The sequence below is a fragment of the Ovis canadensis genome, chromosome 6 (assembly GCF_042477335.2).
Source record: "Ovis canadensis isolate MfBH-ARS-UI-01 breed Bighorn chromosome 6, ARS-UI_OviCan_v2, whole genome shotgun sequence".
Classification (NCBI taxonomy): domain Eukaryota; kingdom Metazoa; phylum Chordata; class Mammalia; order Artiodactyla; family Bovidae; genus Ovis; species Ovis canadensis.
Genome location: NC_091250.1, coordinates 27668599 through 27682491, shown reverse-complemented (window position 1 = coordinate 27682491; position 13893 = coordinate 27668599). Strand labels below are relative to the sequence as shown.

The window sequence follows — 13893 nt, the reverse complement described above, 5'->3', positions numbered from 1 at the left end:
GATTTTTAAGACTCATTTAAATATACAGCTGACAAAGCACAAACTCAAGAAATAGCACTTTATTCTACATAATGAAATGGAAATATATATTCTAGTAATGAAAAATTAAAAATTTTAAAAGATGTATTATTGTCCATTTTAGTAATTTGGTAAGTCTATCAATTCTTTTATAGATTTCCATACACTGTCAGAGGCTGTCCTTTGAATTGTGATATAAACACATTTAATAGTATGTTATCATACCACCTTGAGAATCCCTTGAGAGTCCCTTGGACAGCAAGGAGATCCAACCAGTCCATCCTAAAGGAAATCAGTCCTGAATATTCACTGAAAGGACTGATGCTGAAGCTGAAACTCTGATACTTTGGCCACTTGATGCAAAGAACTGACTCATTTGAAAAGCCCCTGATGCTGGGAAAAATTGAGAGCAGAAGGGGACAACAGAGGATGAGACGGTTGGATGGCATCACCGACTCAACGGACATGAGTTTGAGTAAACTCCAGGAGTTGGTGATGGACAGGGAGGCTTGGCGTGCTGCAGTCCATAGGATTGCAAAGAGTTGGACACGACTGAGCGACTGAACTGAACTGACCAAACTAACTCAGGGGCTTTCCAGGCAGCTCAGTGGTAAAGAATCTGCCTGCCAATGTAGGCGTTGCAAGAGGCACAGGTTCCATCCCTGGGTCGGGAAGATCCCATGGAGAAGGAATGGCAAGAAACTCTAGTATTCTTGCCTGGGAAATTCCATGGACAGAGGAGCCTGGCAGGCTACAGTCCATGGGGTCTCAAAGAGTCAGACATGACTTAGTGACATTAAAACAACAATATCACCTCATACATTTCTTTTTTTTAAATTGATTTTTATTGGAGTACAATTGTTTTACAAAGTTATGTTAGTTTCTGCTCTACAGCAAAGTGAATTAATTATACATACACATTTATCTGTTCTTTTTTAGATCTTTTTCGCCATATAGGTCATTACAAAGTATTGAGCAGAGTTCCCTCTGCTCACTGTTCCTCATTGGTTATCTATTTCATACACAGTAGTGTGTATCTGTCAATCCCAATCTTCCAATTTACCCCTCCCCTCACTCTTTCCCCCTTGGTAACCCTAAGTTTTTTTTCCTACATCTGTGACTCTATTTCTGTTTTGTAATAAGTTCATCTGTACCACGCTTTGAGATTCCATTTGTAAGCAATATGATATGATATTTGTCTTTCTCTGTCTAATGCACTTCACTCAGCATGACAATCTCTAGGTTTGTCCATGTTATTGCAAATGGCATTATTTCATTTTTTTATGGCTGAGTAAAATTCCATTGTTACCTCAAGAAACAAACAAAAAATTTGCTTACATTTCTTTAATCACAGTTGTAGTATCACACATCATGGTTCTAACTCTAGATTTTTCGAGTGTAAACACTTTGAGACTTACAGGCAGTATTAGGAGAAAGCACCTTAAAGACAACTCCAGGGCTGACAGGGACCACATCAACTTGTCCTCACTGATCACTCATGATACACTTCACTACAGATCAGGCTCCTTTAACCCACCTCATGATGCCTGCATGCGTGAGTTTCAAACCAGATGTTTAACTCCTTTAGGTGGGATCCATATTTTCACTTCTTTGTATCTTCCCACCATGTTCACCTGGTATGAGAGTAAGGTCATTATAAATCATATTTATTAACAAGAGAATATTCTTCTCCATGCAGTAGCCAGGTGTAAACACCGCCTATTTGCAAAATCCATTTTATGTTACTATGTTTGTTAGCAAATCATACTTTCGTCTGCCTATTTGTAAAGACTTTTGTTTGTTATCTTCCAGACCCAGGGATCAAGCCCAGGTCTCCTGTATTAGAGGCAGATGCGTTAACCTCTGAGCCACCAGGGAAGCCCCAATGTAGTTCTATAGAGACATTAAATCAGAAAAGCCACACAATTTTCTGGTGCTAAAAAACATGTCATTTTAATAATTAAGATATATAAATAAAGTGTTTATGATAGAAACAATAAAGTTGTCTCTCAATTCTATACAAACACTGACTTTCCAAGCAATTTGTAAGGAATATATTCATCTTCTTACATTCACAATAATGGTTGAACAATGATGTTTATCACTTTTAAATTTTTATATTCTACAAATTCACACACTATTAATTTATAGTATTACAGTGCTTGATAATCTTGACAATATGAAATAAAATTCTTCTAATGGTATATAGAAAATAAAATAATTAAAATTCATTTGTATAACTTTTATGAAAACAAAATAATATTTTTTCTGTAAAAATAAATTATGTACTTTGTGTTGAAACATCATTCTATTAAAGTGTTTAGAAAATAGTTACATTCACGTTTTGGCAGTGTGCTGAAACATTCTTATTTGCCATCCCCTCATGCATGATAAAGTGAGGTGCAAGCTGTTCACATGTGAGAAAAACAGCTTGTTTTCACAGGAAAGGAAATGACGTATGAAATAGAATTCATAAAAAACCCAAGTGACCTGTGATAGAAATACAAAAATTCACTAAGAAAAAAGCATTTTTCAAGGCCTTTGAGGTGATGCAACTTTTGACTAGACTTATCAAAGGTGGTTTTTAATCATGCTACCCCGTAACTTCCATTAAATTAGCATGTCCATCAGTTGCTGGTTAAAGTTCAATGTTATAATTTAAAACACAGTGTTTGGTCAACTGACGGAAGCATGGCAGTTGAACTGATCACTGACCACCTTTCATAAAGGAGCAAGAGAAACAAACATCTCCATTCTGCTTTAAGCGTGGCTCCCAAGAGTAGCACCTTTATCACTGAGCAGAAGTTTTCCAGCCGGCAGAAGTCTCTGGAGTGGCACAATATGAAAACTGTCTAATGCTGATGGCAGGGATCCTATTGAGCCAAATTTGCTGGTTCACCTAGAAACTGGTGGAAAACTTGGCACTGATTTAAATTTAACCAGAAAGGAAAAATACGACAAAGATCCAACAAAAGTCCAACGGGTCCAACAAAGATCTGTCTAGTCAAAGCTATGGTTTTTCCAGTAGTCATGTATGGATGAATGTGAGTTGGGACTATAAAGAAAGCTGAGTGCTGAAGAATGGATGCTTTTCGACTGTGGTGTTGGAGAAAACTCTCGAGAGTCCCTTGGACAGCAAAGAGATCCAACCAGTCCATCCTAAAGGAAATCAGTCCTGAATATTCACTGGAAGGCCTGATGCTGAAGCTGAAACTCCAATACTTTGGCCACCTGATGCAAAGAACTGACTCATTTGAAAAGACCCTGATGTTGGGCAAAATTGAAGGCAGGAGGAGAAGGGGACGACAGAGGATGAGATGGCATCACCGACTCAATGGACATGAGTTTGAGTAGGCACCAGGAGTTGGTGATGGACAGGGAAGCCTGGTGTGCTGCAGTCCATGGGATCACAAAGAGTCAGACACAACTAAGCGATTGAACTGAACTGAACTGAAGACAGGAAAAAAATGTGTACTTATCCACGAGAAATCCCTGAATGGCAGTTTGGAAACGAGCGCTCTTTCTTCTGTTTCTTCCTCGTCTTACCTTTCTTCTGCTTTTTCTCAGCCTTCTTTTTGCTTGGCTTCTGTTTCTTGCTTTCCTCTTTATACCATGGCCCCCAGACTCCTCCGTTGAGCCGAGGGTTACTTCTGGGGTCTTTGGGGGGGTACCTGACAGGCACTGCGGTTTTGTTGAACTGGGAGAGCCTCCGGAGGAGCTGCTTTACGATCCCGGGATACCTGTGGGAAAGGTCCACTCTCTCGTAGGGGTCGGCTGTAATGTTGAACAGCCACACGCTTTTGCCTGTTGACAAGGTAATCCGCTCATTGTGCCACCGGTTTGGCCCCAGGTTGCTGAAAGACTGAGGGGGCACCCAGTCGCTGTATCCTGGGTTCCCTGTGAGCAGTTTCCAGTGTTGCACCCTGATAGCAGACTGAATGGCAGTGTTCCAGATCCCGTAGCCTGCAGCCCAAGAGCCGTTTTTCGCCTTGGTATAAATGGGGTCAATGTTGTGCAAAATGTCCACACGGGGAGAACGAAGGCCTTCGCTTATGGTCTCCCAGACATCATAGCCATCCAGTTGAATGTTCTCATCAATCTGCCCTTCAGCCAGTGAAATCAGAGTGGGGTACCAGTCAGTGATGTGCACGAGCTCCTTACACACGGTGCCCTTGTTTTTCAGGAGTGGGCTGTGCACGAAGCCAACAGCCCGGATCCCCCCTTCCCAGTAGGTTCCTTTGCTACCTCTCAGGGGCCAGTTGCTTCCTCCTGCTGTGGGCTGACCCCCGTTATCTGAAGAGTATATGATAATGCTGTTGTTGTAGAAACCGTACATCTTTAGAGCCAGGGTCACATTATTAATTGCTTCGTCTAAGCAGGAGAGCATGGCAGCATACCTGCGTCTGTTTATGTTGACAATGGATCTGTAGTGTTCAAAATACCTGCCAGGGGCTTGCAGTGGGGAGTGCACAGCTTGGTAGGCAATGTATAAAAATATAGGCTTTCTGGGGTCATGGGAAGCTAAGATTTGCTGCACTCTCTGAGTGTACATCTGTGTGGAGTAGATGCCGTTGTCGTAGTCCCAGGCAGCATTGTCATTTTCGTACAAGTCATAGCCGCACATCCCAGGACTGTCACATTTGTAGTGTGTATAGTAATCGCCACTTCCCAAGAGGGAGCCGAAAAAGGTATCAAATCCTCTCTTGGTGGGCATACATTCTTTTCTATAAAAACCCAAGTGCCATTTTCCAACCATATGTGTTGAATACCCAACCTCCTTCAGCTTCTGAGGTAGGGTTGCATTGTCCAGAGGTAAGCAGTTGGGCTGGGTAGGTCTTATGATAGAATGTTGAAGTCCGGTGTGTATCTGATACCTAACAAAAGAGTAAAAAATGTGTCAGTGCAGGATAAAAGAGAGATTCCACAGAAAACAATGATTCTTCTATTAAATAATGTTTCTATGAAGATAAATGCTACCCCAAATAAAATATGATCAATTCAGCATTTCTCCTGTTGACCCAAAAGTCCTGCCATCATTAGCTACACATTTAACATCTGAAATGCATTTTCACTTCAAATAAGTACTTTTGAAACTAGGATTCCATTGCTTATTTCAAAGTCTTTTTAAAGTTCTTATAACAAAAGTAATTTGAATAAACTTTAATCATTCAATTAATTATATGATGCACCAAACTAACATGATCAAGGAAAGAGTATAAGTTTCAGTGTTTGTAACCAAGCAGGATTCTGTGGATCCTACCATACAGTTGTGCTCATTTCACATGCTAGTAAGGCAATGCTCAAAATTTTTCAAACTAGGCTTCAGCAGTACATGAATGGAGAACTAGATGTACAAGGTGGATTTAGAAAAGGCAGAGGAACCAGAGATTAAATTGCCAACATCCTTTGGATCATAGAAAAAGCAAGAGAATTTCAGAAAAAAATCTGATTCATTGACTACACTAAAGCCTTTGATTGTGTGCATCAGAACAAACTGTAGAAAATTCTTAAAGAGATGAGAATACCAGACCCTCTTACCTGTCTCTTAAGAAACCTGTGTGCAGATCAAGAAGCAACAATTAGACACGAACATAGAACAATGGACTGGTTCAAAATTGGGAAAGTAGTATGACAAGGCTTGTCACCCTGCTTATGTAACGTATGTGCAGAGTGTGTCATGCAAAATGCTGGGCTGGATGAATTACAAGCTGGAATCAAGACTGCAGAGAGAAATATCAACAATCTCATATACAAATAATGCCATTCTAATGGCAGAAGGCAAAGAGGCACTGAGAACCTTTTGATGAGGATGAAAGCTGGCTTAAAACACAACATTCAATAATCTAAGATCATGGCATCTGGTCCCATCACTTCATGGCTAATAGATGGGGAAGCAATGGAAACAGTTACAGACTTTATTTTCTTGGGCTCCAAAATCACTGTGGACAGTGACTGCAGCCATGAAATTAAAACATGCTTGCTCCTTGAAAGGAAAGCTATGACAAATCCAGACAGCTTATTAGAAAGCAGAGACATCACTTTTCCAACAAAGGTCCATATAGTCAAAGCTATGGTTTTTCTAGTAGTCATGTATGAATGTGAGAGCTGGATCATCAAGAAGGCTGAGTGCCAAAGAACTGATGCTTTCCAACTGTGGTGCTGGGGAAGACTCTTGAGATTGCCTTGGACAGCAAAGAGATCAGACCAGTCAATCCTAAAGGAAATCAGCCCTGAATATCACTGGAAAGACTGGTGCTGAAGCTGAAGCTTCAATACTTTGGCCACCTGCTGTGAAGAGGCCATTTGCTGGAAAAGGCCCTGATATGCTGTCAGACATGACTTAGTGACTCAAAAATAACAACAAGGATCCTATGGGGCCTTCTCAGGACAGACCACGCTCCCCCTCCCCACCACTCCCACACTTCCATGTCCTCTCCTGCTTCCCAAATTCCAAAGAATATATTTAATCAAAGAGGTGAGAAAATGCAGAAACAAAGGAAAACATTCAAGTATGAAAAAATAATAATAACTTAGCCATTAAACAAAGTCAAAGAACTTCAGTCTCTCCTCAGTGGCCATAAACAATATTCTGAGCTTTATCTTTTAGCTATTTTGTAGATTCTGAAATCCCCCACCAGGTGGAAGAAGTTAACTATATGCTGACCGCAAGCACAAAGAACCCAGACCAGTTGGAATCAGAAGGTTGAAGATGTTGATTCCTGATTACATCACCTAAACCAATCAGAAGAATATTCATCTTGGAATTTGAGTCTTTTGAGCATTTGTTGCCTGGACTCCTTGCTTGGGGCCCTGCAATAAACACTTTTTCCTTCACCACAACCCAGTATCAGTAGATTGGCTTTACTGAACCCAGGTGAGGGGACTTAAGTTTGGTCTGGTAATATGCTGTTGTTGTTACTGTTGTTTTTGGTCTAAAGACCTCACTGATGCTGCTGCTGCTGCTGCTAAGTCGCTTCAGTCGTGTCCAACTCTGTGTGACCCCACAGACGGCAGCCCACCAGGCTTCCCTGTCCCTGGGATTCTCCAGGCAAGAACATTGGAGTGGGTTGCCATTTCCTTCTCCAATGCATGAAAGTGAAAAGTGAAAGTGAAGTCGCTCAGTCGTGTCTGACTCTTAGCAACCCCATCGACTGCAGCCTACCAGGCTCCTCCATCCCTGGGATTTTCCAGGCAAGAGTACTGGAGTGGGGTGCCACTGCCTTCTCCGAAAGACCTCACATTAGCTCCTAAATCATTTTTCTGAATAATTTATTTCAAGCTGATCTGAAAGTACTAAAAATACATATAAAAATTATATAAAAATCTCCTGTTTGATTGTCAAAACCTGTTAAATCTCTGTAGGGAGAAACAGAAAATCTCTGAATCACAATATATTGTTGTTGAAAAGCCATTTTAGAAAGTGTTTTAGCTAGTGCTAAGGAAAGATTACATTTTTCTAAGAACAGTAGGAAATGAATCCTTTCATATGTTTCCCACTGTCTCTTTTTAAGAAAATCACACTCACTTACAATTTAGTATAAGAAATTGAGGTAAACTTTCTATACATTAAAATTAAATATATGCTGATTTCTGGCATTGTTCTCTTCCCAAGGATATTTGCCAAGAGCTTTTATCTGCCCTCCCCCCAGAGAATGGTTATTATCACATAAGTATATGAATTTTCAACTGGGTCAAGATATGCCCACTAGTTCATGCCATCTTAAAAATGATTAATTCTATAGTTTTATTATATAAGTTCAAAACAATTTTTGAATAGGAAATATAGGCATTCTGAGAAAATGAAGTTTGCAAAAAGGGTTAGTGTAAAAATCAAAATATTCCTGGAATCAAATTACAAAGAGTTATATTGAGATAAAAAATAATTAAATCAATTGAATAAAGTCCAACATGTTATGTATGCCTTGGATTGACTAGTTTATTTTTAAATGTTCAAATGATAGTATAATGCAACTGTGAGTTCTTTCAAAGTGTCAATTGCAGTAACAGGCTGAAGGTTTATAGAAGCTGTAGTAATGTCCAGGCAGTATTCATATAGGCCCCATCTACTCTGCTTATCATTTAGCTGTTGAAGTTCACAATGAATAAAGAACTCCAAAGAAACAAGGTTTTAAGAAATATAATTTAGTCATAAATTCATAAAAAGTATTATTGCTCGCGAGTTTCTGATCCAGTTCAAGGTCTCAAACATTAACGTCTAAAACCACTAATATTCGTATAAGCACAAGACAAATTGATAACACCTATCTATGTAAACATTGAGGATATTTAAAAAGGAGAAATCTGTATATTGTGAGACTGTGGGGAAGGATTTGTGGACATGGGTTTCTAATTGTCTTATGTAGAAACGCAGTTGGCCAGAGTATCTATTAAATTCATTGAACAGCTAACCAACCGAAGTCTTTCTAATTAAAACTGGGCACTTTTGCACATAGTACTAAGGGCAAAGAGAATTGAGGCTTTTGAAAAGTGTAAAATACAGAAACTGTTCAGTGTTGGCAGACACAGAAGAGAGTACAGAACAATTAATCAACTGTGTGGTCTCTGTCTTCTCCAGTGCAGAATGTTTTTCATATTGGACAATTTAGAATCAACAATATAAAGGCTTGACAGCAGCTCCTAACAGAAGAGAGCTTTCAGGGAAGCTCCTGCTTAAATGAGTTCAAGACTCTGGAACCAAATAATGTTTGATGCAGCATTAGAGGCAGAGGTTAAGGGTACGTTTTGTTTTGGGAGTCAGAGAAATCAGGGTTTGAATTTGTTTGACTGCTTATTAGCTGTGTGACTTTTAGCAGTACGTAACCCCCTGATCCTCCATTTCTTCATCTGTAAAAGAGGGATAATAATATATACTGGATTGCTGCAGCTCTGAAAGAGGGCACAGATTCTGACGGGGAGAGTGCATTCAATAATTGATAGGCTTTACTATTGTTATCCCAGAGTTCTGAGTCATGTTACTAACATATGTCTTGAAAGTTTTATAACTGACAGACCTTTCGTATGCTTTCTGTGTTTAGTCCTCATTACAACAGTGAGAAGTAGGATTATTTACATTCATTTTATAGGTGGGAGAATAGAGATACAGAGATATCCCCCCACCTCCTCCAACCTGCTTTACCAGGCTGTGATATGGGCTCCTGAACAACACAGGGTAAACTGGATACTTTTCCTGTCTCCTCAAGAGTTAAGTCCAGCACTTCTTAAAAAATCAAGGAGCAGAGGAAAGATACTGTCAGTCTTGAGAAGTTAATCTAACTTTCTAATTAAAGATAGGAAGAATTTATAAACCAAATAATGAGGCTTATGCTGATTCTAGAAAAATTTGAGAACGTACTTTTAAGTAGATAATTTTTGAGCATTCTTCTTTTAAAGAATATTAGATAGGATCAAAAAGAAAAGTCCTGCAAAGTTAGCTTCATTTTCTTTCTAAAAAGGAGGAGAATTAAGAAAATAGCTTAGGAAAATGATTTTGTTGTTGTTAAGTCGCTAAGTTGTGTCTGACTCTTTTGCAACCCCCTAGACTGAAGCCCACCAGGCTCCTCTGTCCATGGGATTTCCCAGGCAAGAATACTGGAGTGGGTTGCCCTTTCCTTCTACAGGGGACCTTCCCGACCTAAGATCAAACCTGCATCTCCTGCTTGGCAGGTGAATTCTTTACCACTGAGCCACCTGGGAAGCCCCAGGAAAATGATAAGCATTTGAAAAATCTGCCTTTGATTTTTTCTTTATAAAATAATGAAAAATCAACTGGATGACAGCCCTGCATGTACACAATAAGAATGATCTTATTCTTTCATATTAGTTAATTGCAAAGAGAAAATTTTCATTAACATGATCTTCTCTGGTTTCCAGAACTGTATGGGACAGGCAAGGGGGATCCATTTATTAATTCCATCTAACAACAATAACAACAATAAAAGAACACTGAAACTCAGAGTAATTTAGAGGCTTTCCTAAGTTTTATAGCTGTAAGTTTTGACTTATACACTAGAATCCAGACTTTGGGCTTTGGAAACTTTCTAGTGTATACTTACAGCTATAGTTAGACCCACGTAAAGTACCTCAGATATGCAGATGACACCACCCTTACGGCAGAAAGTGAAGAGGAACTAAAAAGCCTCTTGATGAAAGTGAAAGTGGAGAGTGAAAAAGTTGGCTTAAAGCTCAACATTCAGAAAACGAAGATCATGGCATCTGGTCCCATCACTTCATGGCAAATATATGGGGAAACAGTGGAAAAAGTGTCAGACCTTATTTTTTGGTGCTCTAAAATCACTGCAGATGGTGACTGCAACCATGAAATTAAAAGATGCTTACTCCTTGGAAGGAAAGTTATGACCAACCTAGATAGCATATTCAAAAGCAGAGACATTACTTTGCCAACTAAGGTCCATCTAGTCAAGGCTATGGTTTTTCCAGTGGTCATGTATGGATGTGAGAGTTGGACTGTGAAGAAAGCTGAGTGCCGAAGAATTGATGCTTTTTAACTGTGGTGTTGGAGAAGACTCTTGAGAGTCCCTTGGACTGCAAGGAGATCCAACCAGTCCATTCTGAAGGAGATCAACCCTGGGATTTCTTTGGAGGGAATGATGCTAAAGCTGAAGCTCCAGTACTTTGGCCCCCTCATGCGAAGAGTTGACTCATTGGAAAAATCTCTGATGCTGGGAGGGATTGGGAGCAGGAGGAGAAGGGGACGACAGAGGATGAGATGGCTAGATGGCATCGCCGACTCAATGGACGTGAGTCTGAGTGAACTCCGGGAGTTGGTGATGGACAGGGAAGCCTGGTGTGCTGCGATTCATGGGGTCGCAAACAGTGGGACACAACTGAGCGACTGAACTGAACCGAACTGAAAGTTTGGATTAATTTATCTGCATTAATCTTCAGTATTTATCCATTTCCTTAGTTAAGCAATATTATTGAATGTATGATGTGTGCCAAGAATTAAGTTTTTGTTTTGTTTTGTTTCTCCCCCTACTCCCAGAGCCGTTGAGTCGGTTGTAAGTAACGATCGTATCAACAATGAAGATATGAGTTCTCTGAACCCTGGGATTGGGTGGAGTCAGCACTATCAGTCATGGAGAACAGCACTGAATGTTAACGACTTTTCTTTTTTCAGGAAGGAGATGGTTGGGATCTAGGGAAGTTCTTGATAAGAGTTTTCGGCTTGTCAGTGACACTGACTTAGCAACAACCAACTGGAAGGCCAATCAGATAATTCTTAAAAAAAAAATTACAAAATAGCACATTGATTAACATTAACTAGTGAAGTGAAAGTGAAGTCGCTCAGTCATGTTCAATTCTTTGAGACCCCATGGACACTAGGCTCCTCCGTCCATGGGATTTTCTAGGCAAGAGTACTGGAGAGGGTTGCCGTTTCCTTCTCCAGGGAACTTCCCGACCCAGGGATCGAACCCAGGTCTCCCATATTGTAGACAGACGCTTTCCGTCGTCTGAGCCACCACTTGATCTTAGCCAAAAAGCCAAGAAGCTGGTTGAGAATTCCCAGTCTGGAAGGTAGTTTCTGAAACAGCACAACTGGGGCCTTCCTTTGGCTTCAGCTCATAGATTATTATTATCTACGATTTGAATAAAGAAATAGAAGACATGTTTATCATCTAGGAGGAATAGTTAAAAGTGGATAATGAAAACTCGAAGAAATCTAAGTGACCTGAATTGTTGTTGAAACAAATACAATGAAATATACATAGGAAATTAAGGACGAACCTAAAGACTGAAAGGGAATATATGAAAAAAATGTAGAATACTAAATTAAGGGCGTCTGAATGGGCCTACTCTGGGACAATGCAAGCATCAAAATAAACAGTGATAGTAGTAAATTATACCCACTGAATAGAACAGGAAACCTTGAATTCATACTAACATGAATAAGTAAATAGGAAAAGTTTGATATGTAATGTGATATAAAAGTACCTCCCCACAAAACACTTATTAACTGTATATACGGAAAAGAGTAACCACACAGTGGAGGTGCTCAATTAACACATTAATCAAATGATCAAAATTAACATCATCAGTAATTGGGATAAACCAACATCATGCGCTACCAGATAAAATGCAATAAGAACATAGGATTGATTCTACAGTGTTCTACTCGAAAGTACATAATCTGAATCCAATCCTCAGTAAACATCAGGTAAAACCAAACTGAGGGACATTCTACAAAAAAAGTATCAAGATTATATAAGGCCAACAAGGACTAAGAAACTTCCAGTTCGAAAGAGACAGAGGAGTCATGATGAATAAATGAAACATGTGATTCTGAGCTGGAATGGTTACAATAAGAGCGTGAGGAGAACCGGCAAAACCTAAATGCAGGCTGAAAACTAAATGTGAACAATAGTGTTTTCATGTTCTCGACTGCTGTGTTTTGGATAATGTGGGTAACTATCTTTGTAGGACATACATAAAAAACTACTGGATAATGATGGGGCATCAGGTCGGCAATTAACTCTCAAATGGGTCAGGAAAAAAAAGTGATTTATGTTGTGCTCTACTTGAAGATGTCCTGTAAGTACAAGACGGTTTCAAAATTTTTAAAAAGAAAATCTAAACAAAAGGCATTACATATTAATTAAAAAAAATCAATTGCCCACGTTAGTTACATACGACCATGTAAATAACTGGGGACAGTTGTATCTATCAGACTATGAATTTAATAGAAAGCAAAAACGAAAAATAAGAGCTCAAGTATATACACTATACTATTTTATTAATTATAATAATTATAGAAATGTATACAAAATAGAAATTAAATTAGATGAGGTAAAAATAAATATAAATAGAATTTCTGGCATTTCTTCTTGCCTTCTAATGAATTATCCTGCATTGCTCTAGGGGATCAGGACTACATTTGCAGATCACTGGTTTAGAAAGGAGATTGTAGACAGATGAAAAGCAAAAACACATAATTTTTTTTTTTTAAGGCTAGTGAAGTAGTTTGGGTCAAAGACGATGGTAGCTTGGACTACCATCTAGTGGCAGTAAAATGGAAAATGGAAGTGGACAGATCAAATGCATGCTTTGGACTTAGAACTTTTAGGGCTAAATCAGTGAGGCAAGGATGATGGAAGGACAAAGGAAGAAAAACCAAGAATGACTTCTGGATTTGTGGCTTTCAGAACTTGGTGAATGGTAGATGGACCATCTGGTCTCTGTTTCTAAAGTATATAACTGGGACTAATGGGTAACAGTTGGAGAAGGAAATGGCAACCCACTCCAGTATTCTTGCCTGGAGAATCCCAGGGACAGAGGAGCCTGGTGGGAGGCCGTCTATGGAGTCACACAGAGTCAGACACGACTGAAGCGACTTAGCAGTAGTAGCAGCAATGGGTAACAGTGCAAGGAGGCAGATTTCAACTCAAAGCAGGGGAAAAAAAAAGTTATAGGAAAGAAAAGAAAGAAACACCAAAAAAATCTACCAAAGATACTATAACAGGCACACCTGAACTGGAAAAGAAGTACTAAATGACACTTAAGGTTCCTTCTAGAAGAATCCATGGGTCAAGGACTACAGCTTAGTGTTTCCATAAAGAATTCCATATAAGCTCAAAGCAGCTTTACAAAACCAAGTTTATATTATGTACAGACAACTGACAAAGAAGTTTCCACAATGTGTCAATATATATTTAACTTCTTTTGAACAATATAAAGTTAGATTAAAAGATAGGTTTTTCACACAATGTGTTCTGAATACACACTGTAATCATATTTGTGAAAATTAATTTTGAAATTTAGTGGGCTTTTTTTGTCTCCATCTGGCTACCATGTGAAGAAAATTTCATATGAACAATAGTAAAACTACAGTTGATGCCAAATCTCCTTAAATCTACAACC

The 13893-nt window shown here is 39.2% G+C and overlaps 1 protein-coding gene across 1 annotated transcript in view; it reads right to left on the bottom strand.

Moving 5' to 3' along the window:
* Window positions 1–840: 840 nt before the first annotated feature.
* Window positions 841–13893, bottom strand: part of ARSJ (arylsulfatase family member J) — a 76191-nt gene continuing 63138 nt past the window's right edge. Inside the window, exon 2 of the mRNA XM_069593409.1 lies at window positions 841–4892. Coding sequence (XP_069449510.1) covers window positions 3494–4892 — 1399 coding nt within the window. The 3' untranslated portion in view covers window positions 841–3493. The remainder of the gene's footprint in view (window positions 4893–13893) is intronic.